Source organism: Cynoglossus semilaevis, chromosome 12, assembly GCF_000523025.1.
Source record: "Cynoglossus semilaevis isolate Cse_v1.0 chromosome 12, Cse_v1.0, whole genome shotgun sequence".
In the NCBI taxonomy this organism is placed as follows: domain Eukaryota; kingdom Metazoa; phylum Chordata; class Actinopteri; order Pleuronectiformes; family Cynoglossidae; genus Cynoglossus; species Cynoglossus semilaevis.
Window position 1 is genome coordinate 8,541,933 of NC_024318.1, and position 14,583 is coordinate 8,556,515.

Genomic DNA, 14,583 nt, shown 5'->3' on the forward strand with positions numbered 1-14,583 from the left:
TTTAGTCATTATAAAACTTAAATTAGTTGATAATTAGCAATGATTTCTCTGTACACGTGCCTGTCCCTGTCCAAATAACTGTTTTATTCCATTCTTGTTGAACCGTAGTCAAATTGAGACCTGGTCTGTGTTATTTTGACTCCACATTTGTAAAACTTCCCTGCTGTGTTTGTTTCTCAACATCTAATGTGTCTCTGTGCAGGACACAATCGGTACCACACTGACACTTTGTTGAAACTGATTCCCGGGCGGCAGGACACAAGTTTGCCATTAGAGACAAATAAGTAGATTCCACAGAGACGAACGCTCCACTTTGTTTTTGCCCCTCGTTGTCCTTAAAGGTGCATCGTGTCACAAAACGTTCTCTCAACAGTGACAGTCCTATTTCAGGTTTCGGGGCAGCCGCTGGAGCAATTTCTTCGGGGCGCCGTAGGTCAGGCTGTTCTTTTAACAACTCTATGAATTTCAGCAGACGTTCAAACGTTTGAGCATCACCTTTGAATCGATCGACAGTGTTTACATGAAATTAGATGGATAAACAAACGGCTGCGGATGTTTTATTTCATGGTCTGTAACGATGAGAAGATTAAAAGTTAGTCCTAGAAAAGATAGACACAGAATTAGAGAGTTAAATGTGCATAACAATATTCACCTTTTCCTTTCTTTCCCGGAGTGTGGTGCTAAATATCCTTGTATTTATGATTATGTCTGACTCTGTGCTAATATTGGCTTAATGTCCTAAAAAATAAATTCTACATTTTTAGATTATTGCAGGAGCAGCTGTGACATCTACATCTGATTCTGAGAAAGTAATTTTTCAATAAATGAGCAAAATCTGTGACAAATTCATTTAAAAAGTTTGCAAAAAAAGTGAGCTGCGGTTGCGGCAGCAGGCGAAGACAATGAGGAGGAGGATTGATTTATGCTGAAGAGCATGTGGACGCGTTGGCAGAGAGGAAGACGGGCCGTTTATTATTGAAATCAAAGTGAGTGATGCATCACATCAAAGAGACAGTGTCTTTGTTCAGCTCTGAGGTTTTGATATTTGGACGTTTTTATACAAATTCTTTACTCAGCATAATCAACAGCCGTGCAGTTTAGCTAGAGTTGTTGACCCTGTGACCTTTACAACTAGTACAGTTGAACTGACACACGTGATAGAACCAAACCCTAAGTTACTTATTTATTATTTATTTATTCACTTTTATTTTGTTGACAGTCGCAGTTCGTTGACTGTTGCTCCAACAGTGTAAGCAGCAGCTTTAGCCGACATGGCTAATTTAAAAACAGCTTTTTTCCCCCCGTCTCTTCTGTGGCAGAAATATTGAAAAAGATAAAGGAGTGTTTGTTTGTCAGACTCCTCTGAGATTGTCTGAGGTTTTTGTGCCGGTTCACAGATATTTTGTGTTTCAAACATTTACATAGCAGCATAATGAAAGGGAGTCAAAATGTCAGGTAACAGACTGTGTTGTACTGGCTCTCAGATGAGTCGTGGAGAGGAGGTGGGTTTGACAACAAACACGTGGGGCAGCCTGTTATTACTGTACCTCGCCATCAGAGCGCTAATTATTCTGTCTGTCAGTGAACAAGACCAAGTCCAGGTGGGAAGAACAGATCTGATTAAATCTGAGGACGAAGGTCATGGCCTGAGAAGACAATTATACATCAGGGATGTGTTGGACCTGGGGCTAAATTCAAAGGATTTATTCAGGAATCAAATCCAGGCCTGGAGACAAAATGGATAAATTAATCAGACTAGATACAGACTGTTTTGTCTTCTTTATCTCAGTTGTTTTGTCCTTTTTCGTTTCCGGTATTAGATGAGAAGAAGATATTAGTGGTTTCAGCTAGCTTGTAGCAACAATCTGCCAAAGTTTCTACTCATTCTACTCATCCACATTCTGTCTAGTGACAGACGCTGAAGTCGTCAGCTGTGACTGACAGTAGCGCCAAGTACAGGAAGAAATGGGAAAGAAAAAAAAAATCCCTCGTCTGGGTTCCAGTCAGGATGTTTGTGAAGAAGCCTGCAGGCTAATTAAACCGTGACATGCGTCTGTCGTCACAGTGGAGGGAACGTCGTTCTAAAGTACATGAAGTTCTGCCAGTTCACTACAGTCTGATTGACGGTGCTGTTTGTTACAATATGGACAGGATGACGGTGTAGACGTCATGTTATTCTGCTGATCTTCGGTGTTTTCACTGGGGCAATAGGGTAATTAGAAAACCTGATGGTATGCAGTGTATTAACATTTTTTTATATTTGATCAGATTTTTGCTAAATCAATGTTTTTAAATCAATTCTCTTTCTTTAATTTTTCAATTTAAAAGATAATGACTATTTGTCATCATTTAATCCCTTCGTTATTCCCATCAGGTCATCTGTAAAAATCAGGGGCAGCTGTGCCGCGCCGCACTCCTCGGCCAAGTCATTTTGCAATGATGTGCAAAAAAAAGTCTCCGGCCCAACATTTAGAGTGGCTCGTTATGAAGAACTGTGAAAATCAGTCGAGGTCGAGGACAGAAAAAAAAAAAGGAAAAGAAAGGATGAAGAGGAGTATTTCAAACCCACCTGCCAAGTTTCTTTGAGTTTTTCCTCCCAGATAAAATGGACTAAGGCACCAAGGACGTGGCTCAGGTTTTGGCAGCTCCTCCAGAACGAAGCCAAGTTTTACGGTCCAGTGGCGTTTAATCAGGAATAGAGTGACTGTGTAGAGAAGGAGGCCAAGAAACCACTGTAGGTGTAGTCTCTGAGGGCTGATATGGACAGGAACGAACACACACTGATGATGGAGGCGTGACATCATCAACAACAAACAGATGTTAGCCATACAAGGATGCATTCAACATGTGTTCATTAAGATAAAAAAAAAACCCAAATCTGATTTAGGCCGAAAAAAAAGACTGTGACTGATAATTAAAACCTGTCTAAAACAACTGAACGTGCTGTTTCACACACACACACTTCCTTTTCTACAATACGTCCCGTACATGAGCTCAGCATCAGGGGCATGCACTGATGTTGTACACAGCTGCACTAAAACTGTTTCAGCTCGTTCTGTGTCCTTCTTACTGATTCACTGTTTCAGCTCGTTCTGTGTCCTTCTCCCTCTCACCCGTGGTCTTCCCTCTGTTCTGGTGGTCAGTCTTTCAAATATTCTTCTCCTAATTCTGTGAAGGAACACATCCGTCCACACAGTACGTCTTTCCTGTGCAGTTGTACTGCAGCGGAGTAAATAAAATACTACTCTGCCCCAGCAGTCAGTTTCTCTCACACATTCCAAGTGTTTGCAGCTGGAGTTTCAGAGACCGTGTCGACGTCAGGGTCTCCACCGTGGAGGTTTAACTTTGTGTTTCTCTAAATGGACCTTCCACCACGGTACGTCATCAAAGTTAGCATAAATCTCGACATATGGCCGCTGCTGATGTGGAACATGATTTGCGATTCGTCAGACACAGCTGTTATCAGGTTTCATGGCCTGACTGTGTCCCCTGCCAGTCTGGCTGCATCAGCATCTGTCCGTGCTGTAACCTAATGAAGGCGTCACAGTGTCACAGGCCCTGGAATCACGTTCTGCTCCTGCGTCCCGGCGCGCGTGGCTCGTCTTCATCCTCGGGGAACACAGTATTGATCCAGTCTAATGACTTCCTCTCAGCGATGATGTCATAGACCCCTGTGAGTTAAACCTGGGTGGAGTAATCTTCATGGCAACAGCTAAAAATATAAGTGATGGCACGAGAGGACGGGGGTTGGTATCGATTAGTTTCTGGACGATCGACGAGCAGTTTCCTTTAGTTTACCCACACCCGTGCACCGGCGCATTTACACAGGCGTGTGTGTGGGTGTGTTTGTGTGTTTGTGTGTGTAGGTGTAGTGATATTATAATGTATGGGATGAAAGATGGCAGCCGTGGACAGCTGCTATACATCAGCGGAGCAGGAGTGCTGCCTCAGCTGAGTGGAACAGTGGATGGCGCCGTAGCTGCTGCTGCTGCAGGTAGCAGCGATGTTGATTATGTCTTCAGGGTTTTTATGATCTCACCGGGTTTTTCAGGTCAGCTAGGATGAAGGTGTAGACATGAGAGCAGCAGCATCATCATCACGTTGATGGAAAAGTTTGAACCAATGAAAGTCCAACATATCTGTAATGTTACACTGCACTCTCTCACAGCAGCTTCCCACCGTTAGCTGCCGCACAGAGGACGGGTTGAACAAGTTTAAAGCTGAGGACTTGATCTCTGTGTTTTATTATCTTAGTGTCTGTCTCTCTGTCAGTCCATTTGTCTGTCTATCCGTCTGTCCATGGCGTTTCAGTCTAAAGTTATCTTTGCCTCCTCTGCCTCACTCATTTTCTGCAGTCCTGACTCATTTTGCAGGCATTTTGCAAAACAGTTCCCGTTCTTTTAACCAGGGTTTTTTTTGGACAGTCCAGTAGACAACAGGTCAGCAGGTCAGCCACTGAGGCTGAGAGTGGAGTTTAAACATAAAATGTCGTTCAGTTTCTGTCACTCTTTATCGTCAAGGCCAACAGTTCTCCTCAGAAATTCTCCTTGCATGTTTGGGAAGAGCAAATATACCCCGGAGCAAAGACTGTGGTTTTCTGCAAAACAATGAGACGACTCCCAGCATCTGAATGCAGCTGTCATTTAAAAATACTTTTTTTTTTTTTTTGTTAAATTCTTTTCTTCAGCTCTAAGGCTTTTGTCTGGCATTTGCTGCTTGAATTGTAATTCCAGATAATCCCAACTCTTCACTACATCATGCTTTAGAATACCCATGATGCATCAGCTCCTGACTTTGTGGCAGTTATTGATATTGATTTTGTTCCTCCCACGATTGCGTTACAAATTGAACGTGCAGCTGTGAAAGGAAATATTTTTTAGACTCATTTTTGGAGTTGCATTTAAAACTTCAGTCATTTCAAACAAGAGGTTGAAGTTTTCTGTGCAGGTGTCGCCGCGGTCACATGACTTTAACTGCTTCATGTGACAGCCGTCAAACATCAACATGGAAAACCTGATATTTGACATCTTTCAGCTTTAGGAATCGCCGACTTTAGTTCATGTGAAAAATCTGTCATTTTCAAAGTATTTTGCGACTGTTGAAGTCATTTTCACTTGTTTACAAAACCAATTCTTCCCTGCAGGGGGTGCTATAATTTATTCTTTCTTTTAAGTGCGCATATTTCTTAACTTCACCCTATCAAAATTTGATTGGTGTTTTTTGTTTGGTTGTTTTTTATTTGCGGTTAAGAAAAATTGAAAGTTTCCATCTGCTTAATGATTAGCGCTACCTAGTGTTTAACAGGGCGTTGTCTCTGTTTACCAATGGCCAGAGGGAAGTTAGTTTTCAGTGCAGATTCAGTTTTCTCCACAGAAGCCTCCAGTTTGGGTCGACATGTTCTTATTATAAATATACATAAAGATTATCACAGGCTCCTGTTCATGTTGATGATGTAGAAATTGCATGAAGGTGAACGACAACGTTAGCGTTAGCTTTTGTTGAATCCTGCAGAATGAACTTTAATGAAATGTGTAAATGTTTGTTGAAGGTCACTGAGCTCCACACAGTTATTAACTGGAGCCAACTCAGCCAGACCCACACACACACACACACACACACACACAGACAATAACTCCCTTCAGTGAAGGACTGGACAGCTGGACAGCTGGACGTTGGACTGCTGGTAGACACACTGTGTCCAGCACCAGGCCTGTGTTTACTGTAAGTGTCGGAGCAGAAACGCTTTCATTTTCTCTTCTGGTTAGTCACTTTTTTTTTTTTCTTTTTCATTTCCTCATTCTCGGTCAGCACAGAACCTGTCAGCAACAATGTGGTGTTGCATTTCTGTGGGTTGTCAACATCTGTGGGTTAAAAGCATCCTGTTGTCACCACAGCCGTGTAAATGCAGCGTCACTGTTCATGTAACGACCAGACTTGTCAGTGGATACAAATATTCATCAGCAAGGAAATGAAGGTTGAGGAACAGTTTCACCTGAGGACAGAGACGCTCCAGAATATTCTCCAGGACAAACTCAGAGCTGGTCTATGCTTGGAGATACTTTGCAGTTTGTTTGGAAAAGTACTACAACATAGTTTAGTTTATTTCCTTTTTTGGGGGATTTTTTGTGTGATAAAGACACTTTTATGGGTGTGAGTGTAATTCCTTTGGAATTGTTTCCATGGAAGCACAGAACTGGTTTCCACTGCCACATGGCAGGATTGAAATTGAATGTTTGTACCATTCAACTCCCAACAATTTGTTCTGATACTTGTAGCTGTTATTTGTTTGTGTATTTGCTCACGGCTCCTCCAGCCTGCTGCTGGTTCTGCTGCCACCGATCCAGTGCTGCTGCTGGAAAACTAGAGTTGGTTAAAAAAAAAAAAAAGTCCTCAATTTTTCAAGGCCTGATTTTCATCATGCCATTTATTGACGCAGAGACTTCTGTCTTCCTCTATTCTGTCAATGCTTCCCTTTTACTGCGACAAGCCCTGAATATATAGTGCGTGTTGGTGAACATACTTCGGGGACTGTACGTGCAGAGTAAACTGCTGCTGCTGTTTTTAGCTGATTTTCAGTTCCCGTCTCCACGTTCTGGAAGGTTTTGATGCGTTTGCATCTTGACTCTTGGCTTCTGCTCTGCACATATCTGTAATTCCTCTGCTCCAGTAAACTCAACGCTCAACGCACCTTCTGTCTTTTTTTTTTTTTTTTTTTTTACTTTCCCAAAGTGCATCAGAGAATTCCACAACCTCCTGTGCAGCTTTGGAGGTTATCACAGAGAGTAGGAGGAAGATTCCCTCTGGACACAAAAGCTTTGTTTTTATTCAAAGACAAATACACACAGAACACACACACACGCTCTCTGTAGGCAACACGCTGCTAGAAAAGAATCCAAATTCTTCATCTTTGAGGTTTCAGTCTTCAACAATGTGTTGAAATGTATGTGTCCAGCAGGTTTAAACCTGTGATCCTGCCTCGCTGCACATTTCAACAGTGACTTCACAGCCTTCGTGGTACAGAACCGTTTGTGTTTCCACGCACAGTGGAATAAAGAATAATTAGACGGCAGCTGGAAGAACTTCGATTCAAGGCCTGCTGCCTGAATATATTTTTTTATTCCTAACCTTTTTCTAGCTGATAAAACAGTGGAAAAAAATGAATTTGAGAACTGAATTTCTGTTTTTATTGAGGAACTGTAAGATGTGGTGGTGTTTTTTAGTATTTATTCGAGTCACCCAGACTGTCCTACGGGTGAAGGTGTGAAGATATTTTTCAACGTTTTAATCCAAATCACCACCAAAATATTTTACCTTTTTCTTCCATTCTTTTCTGTTGTTTAAAAAGAAAGAGAAAAAACCAACAATACTTCTAACAGTAAACTTTGAAGGACAAGAACATGTTTTAATTGGTGGGTAGATGTTTGAATTTTGTCCTTCGTCGTTCTGTATCTCCTGAAAGTTGGAAGTTGGAATAAAACTGTCATCTTAATTGACTTTGACTGGTGAAACCTCAGAGTTCCACGTCTGTCATTAGGGGCCGTAATGCAGTCACTCTTTCTTTCTCAAGTTTCCCACTTTTCTCTTGTCTTGTCTGAAAACTCACCCACACAATTAATCACATCCTAAATGGAAGTCATTAGCATATGAGAATGTGTGACAGCAAACAAAGACTGAGAATAATTACCCTGGTGCTTTAAAACATACTCACATGGAGTAAAAAAAGAAAAAGAAAATGTATATTAAGACGGCACAGCTGCTAAATGATGCAGATGCTGTGAAGCTGAGATGACAATAGTACAAAAACATGATAATTAATTCTTAGCTTCAGCTCGTTATGAAAACGTCTTCCAGAAAGAATGAGTTTGAGTCTCGGTGCAGCAGCAGTCCTGGGTCTGAACAGTGATTCATTCATTGTCATTGACTTTAGCTTCAGTTGATCTTTCTGACAAACCAACCCACCTGTAACAGGAAGTGGCAACAACAATGGAGTACAGCGTGAAATAGTTGTTAGAGACAGGAAAAAACATGTGGCACTACAGAAAGAAGCTAGAAAAGTTTGACAGTGAATTTATTTACTTAAGTAAAATTTAAATTTAAGTATTTGTCTGTAAAAATAAAAAAATATATATATGTATTAAGCTTTACCTTAAAATTGATGAGGGTAAATAATTGTTTTCATTACCTCAAAATAACTTTTGTTATCTAAATTCATCATTTTTTGTTTAATTAATAAATATTATAATTATTATACTATTTAAATTTATTTTTTCAGCACAATCACTTTCACTGACAGTATTTGTTATCTTGTTATACCTCAGTGTTTTCTTATACTCAGTGTGGATGAGTCCATCAGTCACAGGCGAAAGTTACATAAAAAAAATCATTATCTTTTAAGTAAACGTGTGTCAAAGATATGGCCCGGGGGCCAATCCTGGCCTTAATGTGTGCATGGTTGTCTACACCAGTGTTTACTGGGTGGGTTTGATGCTGGGTGTCACATTTTGTAAATGTAATTCACAGTTCTAGCTCTATAGAACCTGTTGTTGTTGTTGTTGTTGTTGTTGTTGTTGTTGTTGTGTAGACCAAACCTAACAAATAGTAATCCCTGGGTTGAGGCAGCTAAACAGTCCCAGTATTTCGTTTTATTCCCTGTACTGAAAACGCAGCATGAAGTACCATGTATCCAGCGTTCCTAGTTCCTGGAACCACTTCCTGTGGTGGAAATGAGGCTGATGTCATCAGTGCTAATTGTACAAGCTCCGTGTGTGTAGGCGGATCATGAGAAAAATCAGTGGACACGACCATGAAGGAAACATCAGTCCTGGCCAAAACACTTCAACGACGTTTCAGTGAAGATCACGAGTTCAAAAAAAAAAAAGTATTTTTGTGAACCATGAACTTTTCCCCGTTCTTCCTAAATCGAACCCTACTGGCCCTTTAAGATGTCACATCCTGTCGGCTCAGGTCCCTCTCACATCCCATCAGGCCTCGGGGCAGACACCTCGGTACATACAGACTGCAGGTGTAGTACAGTAATGTGTGGACTGATTGATACCTACCTGCTTCTTCTGCCTGGTTGCACATCAGACTTCAGGAACAGGTTCTCCTCCGTGTCTCAGGTCTGATTTGACAGCAGGGACACAGAGGGAATAAGAGCAGAGCTCAGCTGAGCAGAGAGAGCGTGGAGGAGACAGGGCTGTGTTTTTCACCTGAGGCAGGAGGAGAGAGAGGTGAGGAGCTGCGCACACACAACAGGCTCCATTGTCTCGGCCTCTGAAGTGAATACATCTGGCTGGGATGATGGAGGCGGTGCTCAACCTGAGGCTGCTCTCACTGTGGACTTCATTGTTTTTTTGTTTTTTTCCAACTGTATTTAACATTCAACATTATCATATTGGCACCACAGTAGGTAAATAAAGCAGTCGGAGTGTTTGTTCAGACCTGAGGTTAGTTTGAACATTTTAATTTTTGTTTATTTTTTTAGTTTTTACTTAGTCTAATTGTATCGATGATCATTTGAAATTAATCTTATTAATTTTTAGAATTTTTATTATATGGATTTTTTTGCATAGGTTTTTTCTTACTGCCCCCTATGGTCCGAAAGGGGAAATTAACTAATGGTTGTCAGCCTGGTTCAGGTTTAATACCTTTTGTACAGAAACTCAGACTTGATTCTTGTATAAATGGTAGCGAAGTGAAGGAGTCGCTGAGCTTTAATAAAAAGTTTAGTCACGACAATCAAAACACATTTCTGACCTTGTAATGAGCAGCAAAAAATATGACCCTGAATTTCCTCACTTTCCATCACGTCATAGTTTCCCTCTGAACGACTTTACCTCCTTAAGGGTCAACAAACCAAACTAAGGTGTTAAACAGTAGCTGTAAAGACTCACAGAGCTGATCTACTGGGGTGTTCATCTACAACCATCTCCAGGGTTTACAGGAAATGGCCTCAGAAAAGGAAAACATCCAGTTAGTGTCAGTCCTCTGGGCACAAACACCTTGTTAGCGCTGGAGGTCAGAGGAGAATGGCCAGAGTGCTTACAGCTAATGGGACGACGGTGGACTGAGGCTGAGCTCTACACACTCACTGTTCCACAAATCCTCGGCTGCTCTTCAAAAGTCTTCATTTCTTCATTGCAAAACTTTGACGAAAGCGCTCATAATTCAGCGTTAACTAATTATTCCTTTTTATGTTCACACTGTAAATCCCCCACTGCTACTTATGTTCACAAAAGAGTCGCTTTTTATATGAAGATTATAAAAGAAATCCATTCGTTCTCTTATTTTTAGGACAATAGGAAGTATTTGTTGGTTTGTTACGGTGAAGTAATCCTCCAGGCCAAAGAAATAAACAGTAAAAAAGAAAATAAAGCAGCACTTCAGATGCGCTGTGGTAAAAGTGTCTGCAGCGTCCACATCAACATCAACCTCTGGGTCCAACAGAGACCACGGCCCTGAAGAACAATACCAATTAAGGAGTGCAGTTGTTATTCTTTGAACGTCCAGTAATGAGACGGCGGGCGATGCCACACAAGCAGCCTGTGTTGTGGCCACAGAGATGGATGCTGCTTGTTGTGTGTGTGTGTGTGTGCGCAAACATGGGGGCGAGGACCGTCGTCTCTTTTATATCATGCACTCAAAAATACGCTCGTCTTTGTTATGGATACAAAAACACGCCGGACCGGGGTGAGACCGGTGCTGTGTGATATCCATGTGATGATGCCCTCCAGTGGTGTCGTCGTCTCCTCATCCTCCCTCATTTACTGTAATTCATTAGACTCACATGCAAAATATGACACCGAGTGCTCTCTGCCCGTCCACAGTGACCCCCATTATTCAGCCCTCAGGACGGCTCGCGGTGATCTCATGTGACGTGTGGTTTTACTGAGAGGAATACTAACGACATGGAAATATGGAAAATACACTCACATTAGACACGGAATCCTTTCACACAGTCATTATTAAAGGGTTCATTCAGTGATTTTATTCAACCTTGATTTGGAGGCTCTTAATATTTAATCTTAATACTGTAACGTCTCAAGACACGACAATAGAGTTGAAGTTGACAAACGTATTTGCTTTATGCTAATTCATCGTTATAACAACAGTTTAAAACCAGGACAAATCTGGTCAAGGGCAATACTCAGAGTAACCTCCGGGGGCATTTCGTAGTGAATTTAGTTTTTTGTGTTTTTTATGTTTTGTTCTAGTACTCCTCCCATCGTTGTATCTATCAGGACAACCATGTGGCAGTGGTTCAAAGCTAAATTTGACAGTTTGTTTGTTTTATCCACTACATCCATTGGCTCTTCACAATCCCCTAGTGTACGTGGTGGGAATAGTCGCAAATCTCAGGAGATCAAATCATTTAAAAAGAAAAAAAAATACAAGTGAAGTTGAAAGTACAATAATTTATCCAATAATTCCACCGTCCATGAACTGGTTGTTGCTGTGCACACTTTCATCAACGTTGCTGTTATCCAGCAACATAACTTATACAGTTATGTTGTATCATATTGATGCATAATGACATCTCTGCACACTTTGATCAACGTTGCTGTTATCCAGCAACGTTATATGTTGTATCATATTGATGCATAATGATTAATCTCCTAATTAATTGATGATGGCGATTGATTTTGATCATGATTAGCCTCAATTAATCGTTATTAATAATGATTCATTGAAACCAGACGTGATGCAGAAATGGAGGTCGGGTTTGTATCCAGTCATTTCTCTACAGTCAACACCATCCTTCTCTCCTACACCCACGCCTCCTTCTCCTCGCCGCCATTAATCTGTCCTCCTCCTGTTTTGATGGCGTCTCACTTCTGCCACTTTCAGACGGCACTAAAACGTGCACACAGAGAACCAAACCACGACTTGAGTGGCGGTGTGGCGGAGTTTGCGCTCAGCGGCTCTCGGGGACGGTGCAGATGGCGGCGTTATCTGAAGTGATTTGTTTGTAAAACCACTTGTGTAAACTCCCCGGCCTCGTACAGCTGCCGCTCTCATCCTTCAGTATGTCATGAAGGAGACGGACACAGACGCCCCAACACTCTGCCTTTTGTGAAAATTGTGGCCTTGAGCTTTTAAGCCTGTGGAGGAAAACAGAAGTCTGGTGATCGAATGATTTCTTCCACAGCGTTCTGGCACGGGCGGCCGTTTGTTTGTTTGTATGCTGGGATTTAGCTTCTTTTTTTTTTAATGTTTTGAATGAAATGGAGTCGACTGTATTTTAACCTTGTTACAGTGGAGTAACTGGTATTTTCTTCAGCAAAATCAGAAACAAGAAGAAAATGATCTGTTGCTACAAAGTCACACACCGTCAGAAAAGTTCGAACATCCAGTGTGACATTTATCACTAAAATGTCACCCTGACAAATGGCTGCTGTGGATATTGTTGAAATGTCTCATCTCCACATGTCTTCTGTGTGTCCTCAGCAGGGACAGCGTGGGCGAGGTGTCTCCATTCAAACCCATCATGCCCTTCTCTCTGGCGTTGATTCAGGAAGTGTGTGTGTGATCGTCCCCTGGTCCCCTCTGCTGGGATGAACATGCCACTGCACCAGATCTCTGTCATTCCCCGGGACGTCACCTCTTCACGGGTGTCCGGCAGCGGGAAAGCTAAGGACAAGGACAAGCAGGTGAGTGAGCGGGTTTATCGACACCGCCGTACACGCTCTACGGTCATGTGATCAGGCTGCAATATCAATGTGCCGTAATGTGATGAGCAGCACAGGTGAAGCAGTGCAGCGCTTCTACAATGGCCTCGAGCCACATGTTGAGCCTCTACGTTCACTGTAAAGAGAGAGTGTTTCAGTGGAAGCCTCCGCTGTTACCATCACAAAAAAGTTCTCTGGAACGTATCCTCTGTTTTTTGCAATTTATTTATATTTATTATTTTTTCAAATAAATTCCTCATTTCATTTATAGCTTTAAGTTTAAGTTTAGTTTAATGTATTTTATTTGTCAAGCTCATACTTAACCTTTTTTTTTTTTTTCGTTTGACAAATGTAGTCTACAGTTGAAGAAAATGTTTTTTCCAAAGGTTAATCTTTGCATTATTTGCGACTTATCGTTAAAGTGGAGTCGTGTAAGTGCATGACATGTTTAACAATAACAGGCTTTTGGGAGCAACTCCATAACTTTGCTAATACGTTTCTTTTTGTATTAGAAAGTTTAAAAAAAAAACCCATCACAATAAGATAAACAGCACAGTCTTCTGAATATAGTCAGTCTTGGTGGAAATGTCAACAGCCTCAACAGAATCACTGCACTGTTTGTTTGTTGTTTTTTAAAATCGAATTATTGAACAGAGTGGAATTGTGAAAGTTTTTTTTTTTCTCTGCCGCCGTGCAGCTATTCATCTGTGAACAATCAGAAAGTAATTTTTTTAATGCCACTGGTGTCAGTTGTGCACAGTTGAGTATCAGAATCTGCATCAAGATGTTTCTCTAGTTTGGTTGGTTGAACGTCTGGTCTGCGCCGCCACCACCCGCTCAGTCACACCATCCTGAACCAAACACAGACCCCGCCCCCCTGACGAGACTCTGATCTGGACCGCAGGCCGGCCAGTCAGACACAGCTTTGTAACGTGTGCAGAATGAGACCACGGACTTTTTTAACAACACGTGTGAGACACTGGGACGTGATGTGTCTTCACTCACTCTCTGCAGCCTGTGAAGTTTCTTCTCTCAGATCTTTTTTTCGGTCAAATGATCTGATTCTTATCTTTGAACATGTTCCGCCAGGTTTGCTCTAACGCTCGTCTTCTTTGGAATAAATTGGGCCAATATAGAAAATGAAACATCGTGCTGTGAGATAGATAATCCAACGAGGAATTATAAATGTTTCAGCCTGTAGGAGACGGTGTAATGAGGTATTTTATCTTTTCCTTGTAAAAACACACACACTGAGAACTTCAAATATACACAAAGCATTCTGAGCCCCACACCTCCACCAACCTTGACTACAGCAGATATATGCCCTAGTCCTCATCCTTAGTCTAATCCAGTGGTTCTCAATTTAGTTTGTGCCATGCCCCCCCCCCTTTGAGAGAAATGTAAAATCACATGTATAATTTTTATCTGTACAAACCACTGTTTGAGTTGCTGCCACCTAGTGACTGGAGGCTTGTTATCATTCAAGTATTACAGCAGTGGTACACTGATGTGTGCCATATTCCATTGGAAGCCCCTCACGCCCCCCGGCACTTCACCGTACCCCCGCCCCCCGGGGCACCTGCCGTACTTTTTGAGAAGTACTGCTCTAATCTGAGATGTTTTCCAATCCTAATTCCAAACTGAATCACTCACTCTGCATCAGGTCCCCAAAAGGACAAAGTATCAACACAACAGTATAGTAAAAGTATTTCTCCACAACATGTCCTCACATGTATAGCTATGCCAGGAATACACACACACACACACACACACCTGCTGACTGTGATGACTCAGTGTGACGTTCACATTTCCTCAAACGGCCGTTTGAACATGACTGGACGGTTTTTAAATCCAGTTTCACGGGTTGTCTTTGTCAGCTGGGTGACTGACGTGACACTTTGACCTTTGCTGTCGT

General features: G+C 41.8%; 1 protein-coding gene across 2 annotated transcripts in view; it reads left to right on the forward strand.

Moving 5' to 3' along the window:
• marchf8 (membrane-associated ring finger (C3HC4) 8) overlaps positions 1 to 14,583 on the forward strand; it is a 67,800-nt gene that overhangs the window by 2,885 nt on the left and 50,332 nt on the right. For both annotated transcript variants that reach the window (XM_025061125.1, XM_008321899.3), the window contains exon 2: positions 12,448 to 12,650. In XM_025061125.1, coding sequence (XP_024916893.1) covers positions 12,555 to 12,650 — 96 coding nt within the window. In that variant the 5' untranslated portion in view covers positions 12,448 to 12,554. The remainder of the gene's footprint in view (positions 1 to 12,447; positions 12,651 to 14,583) is intronic.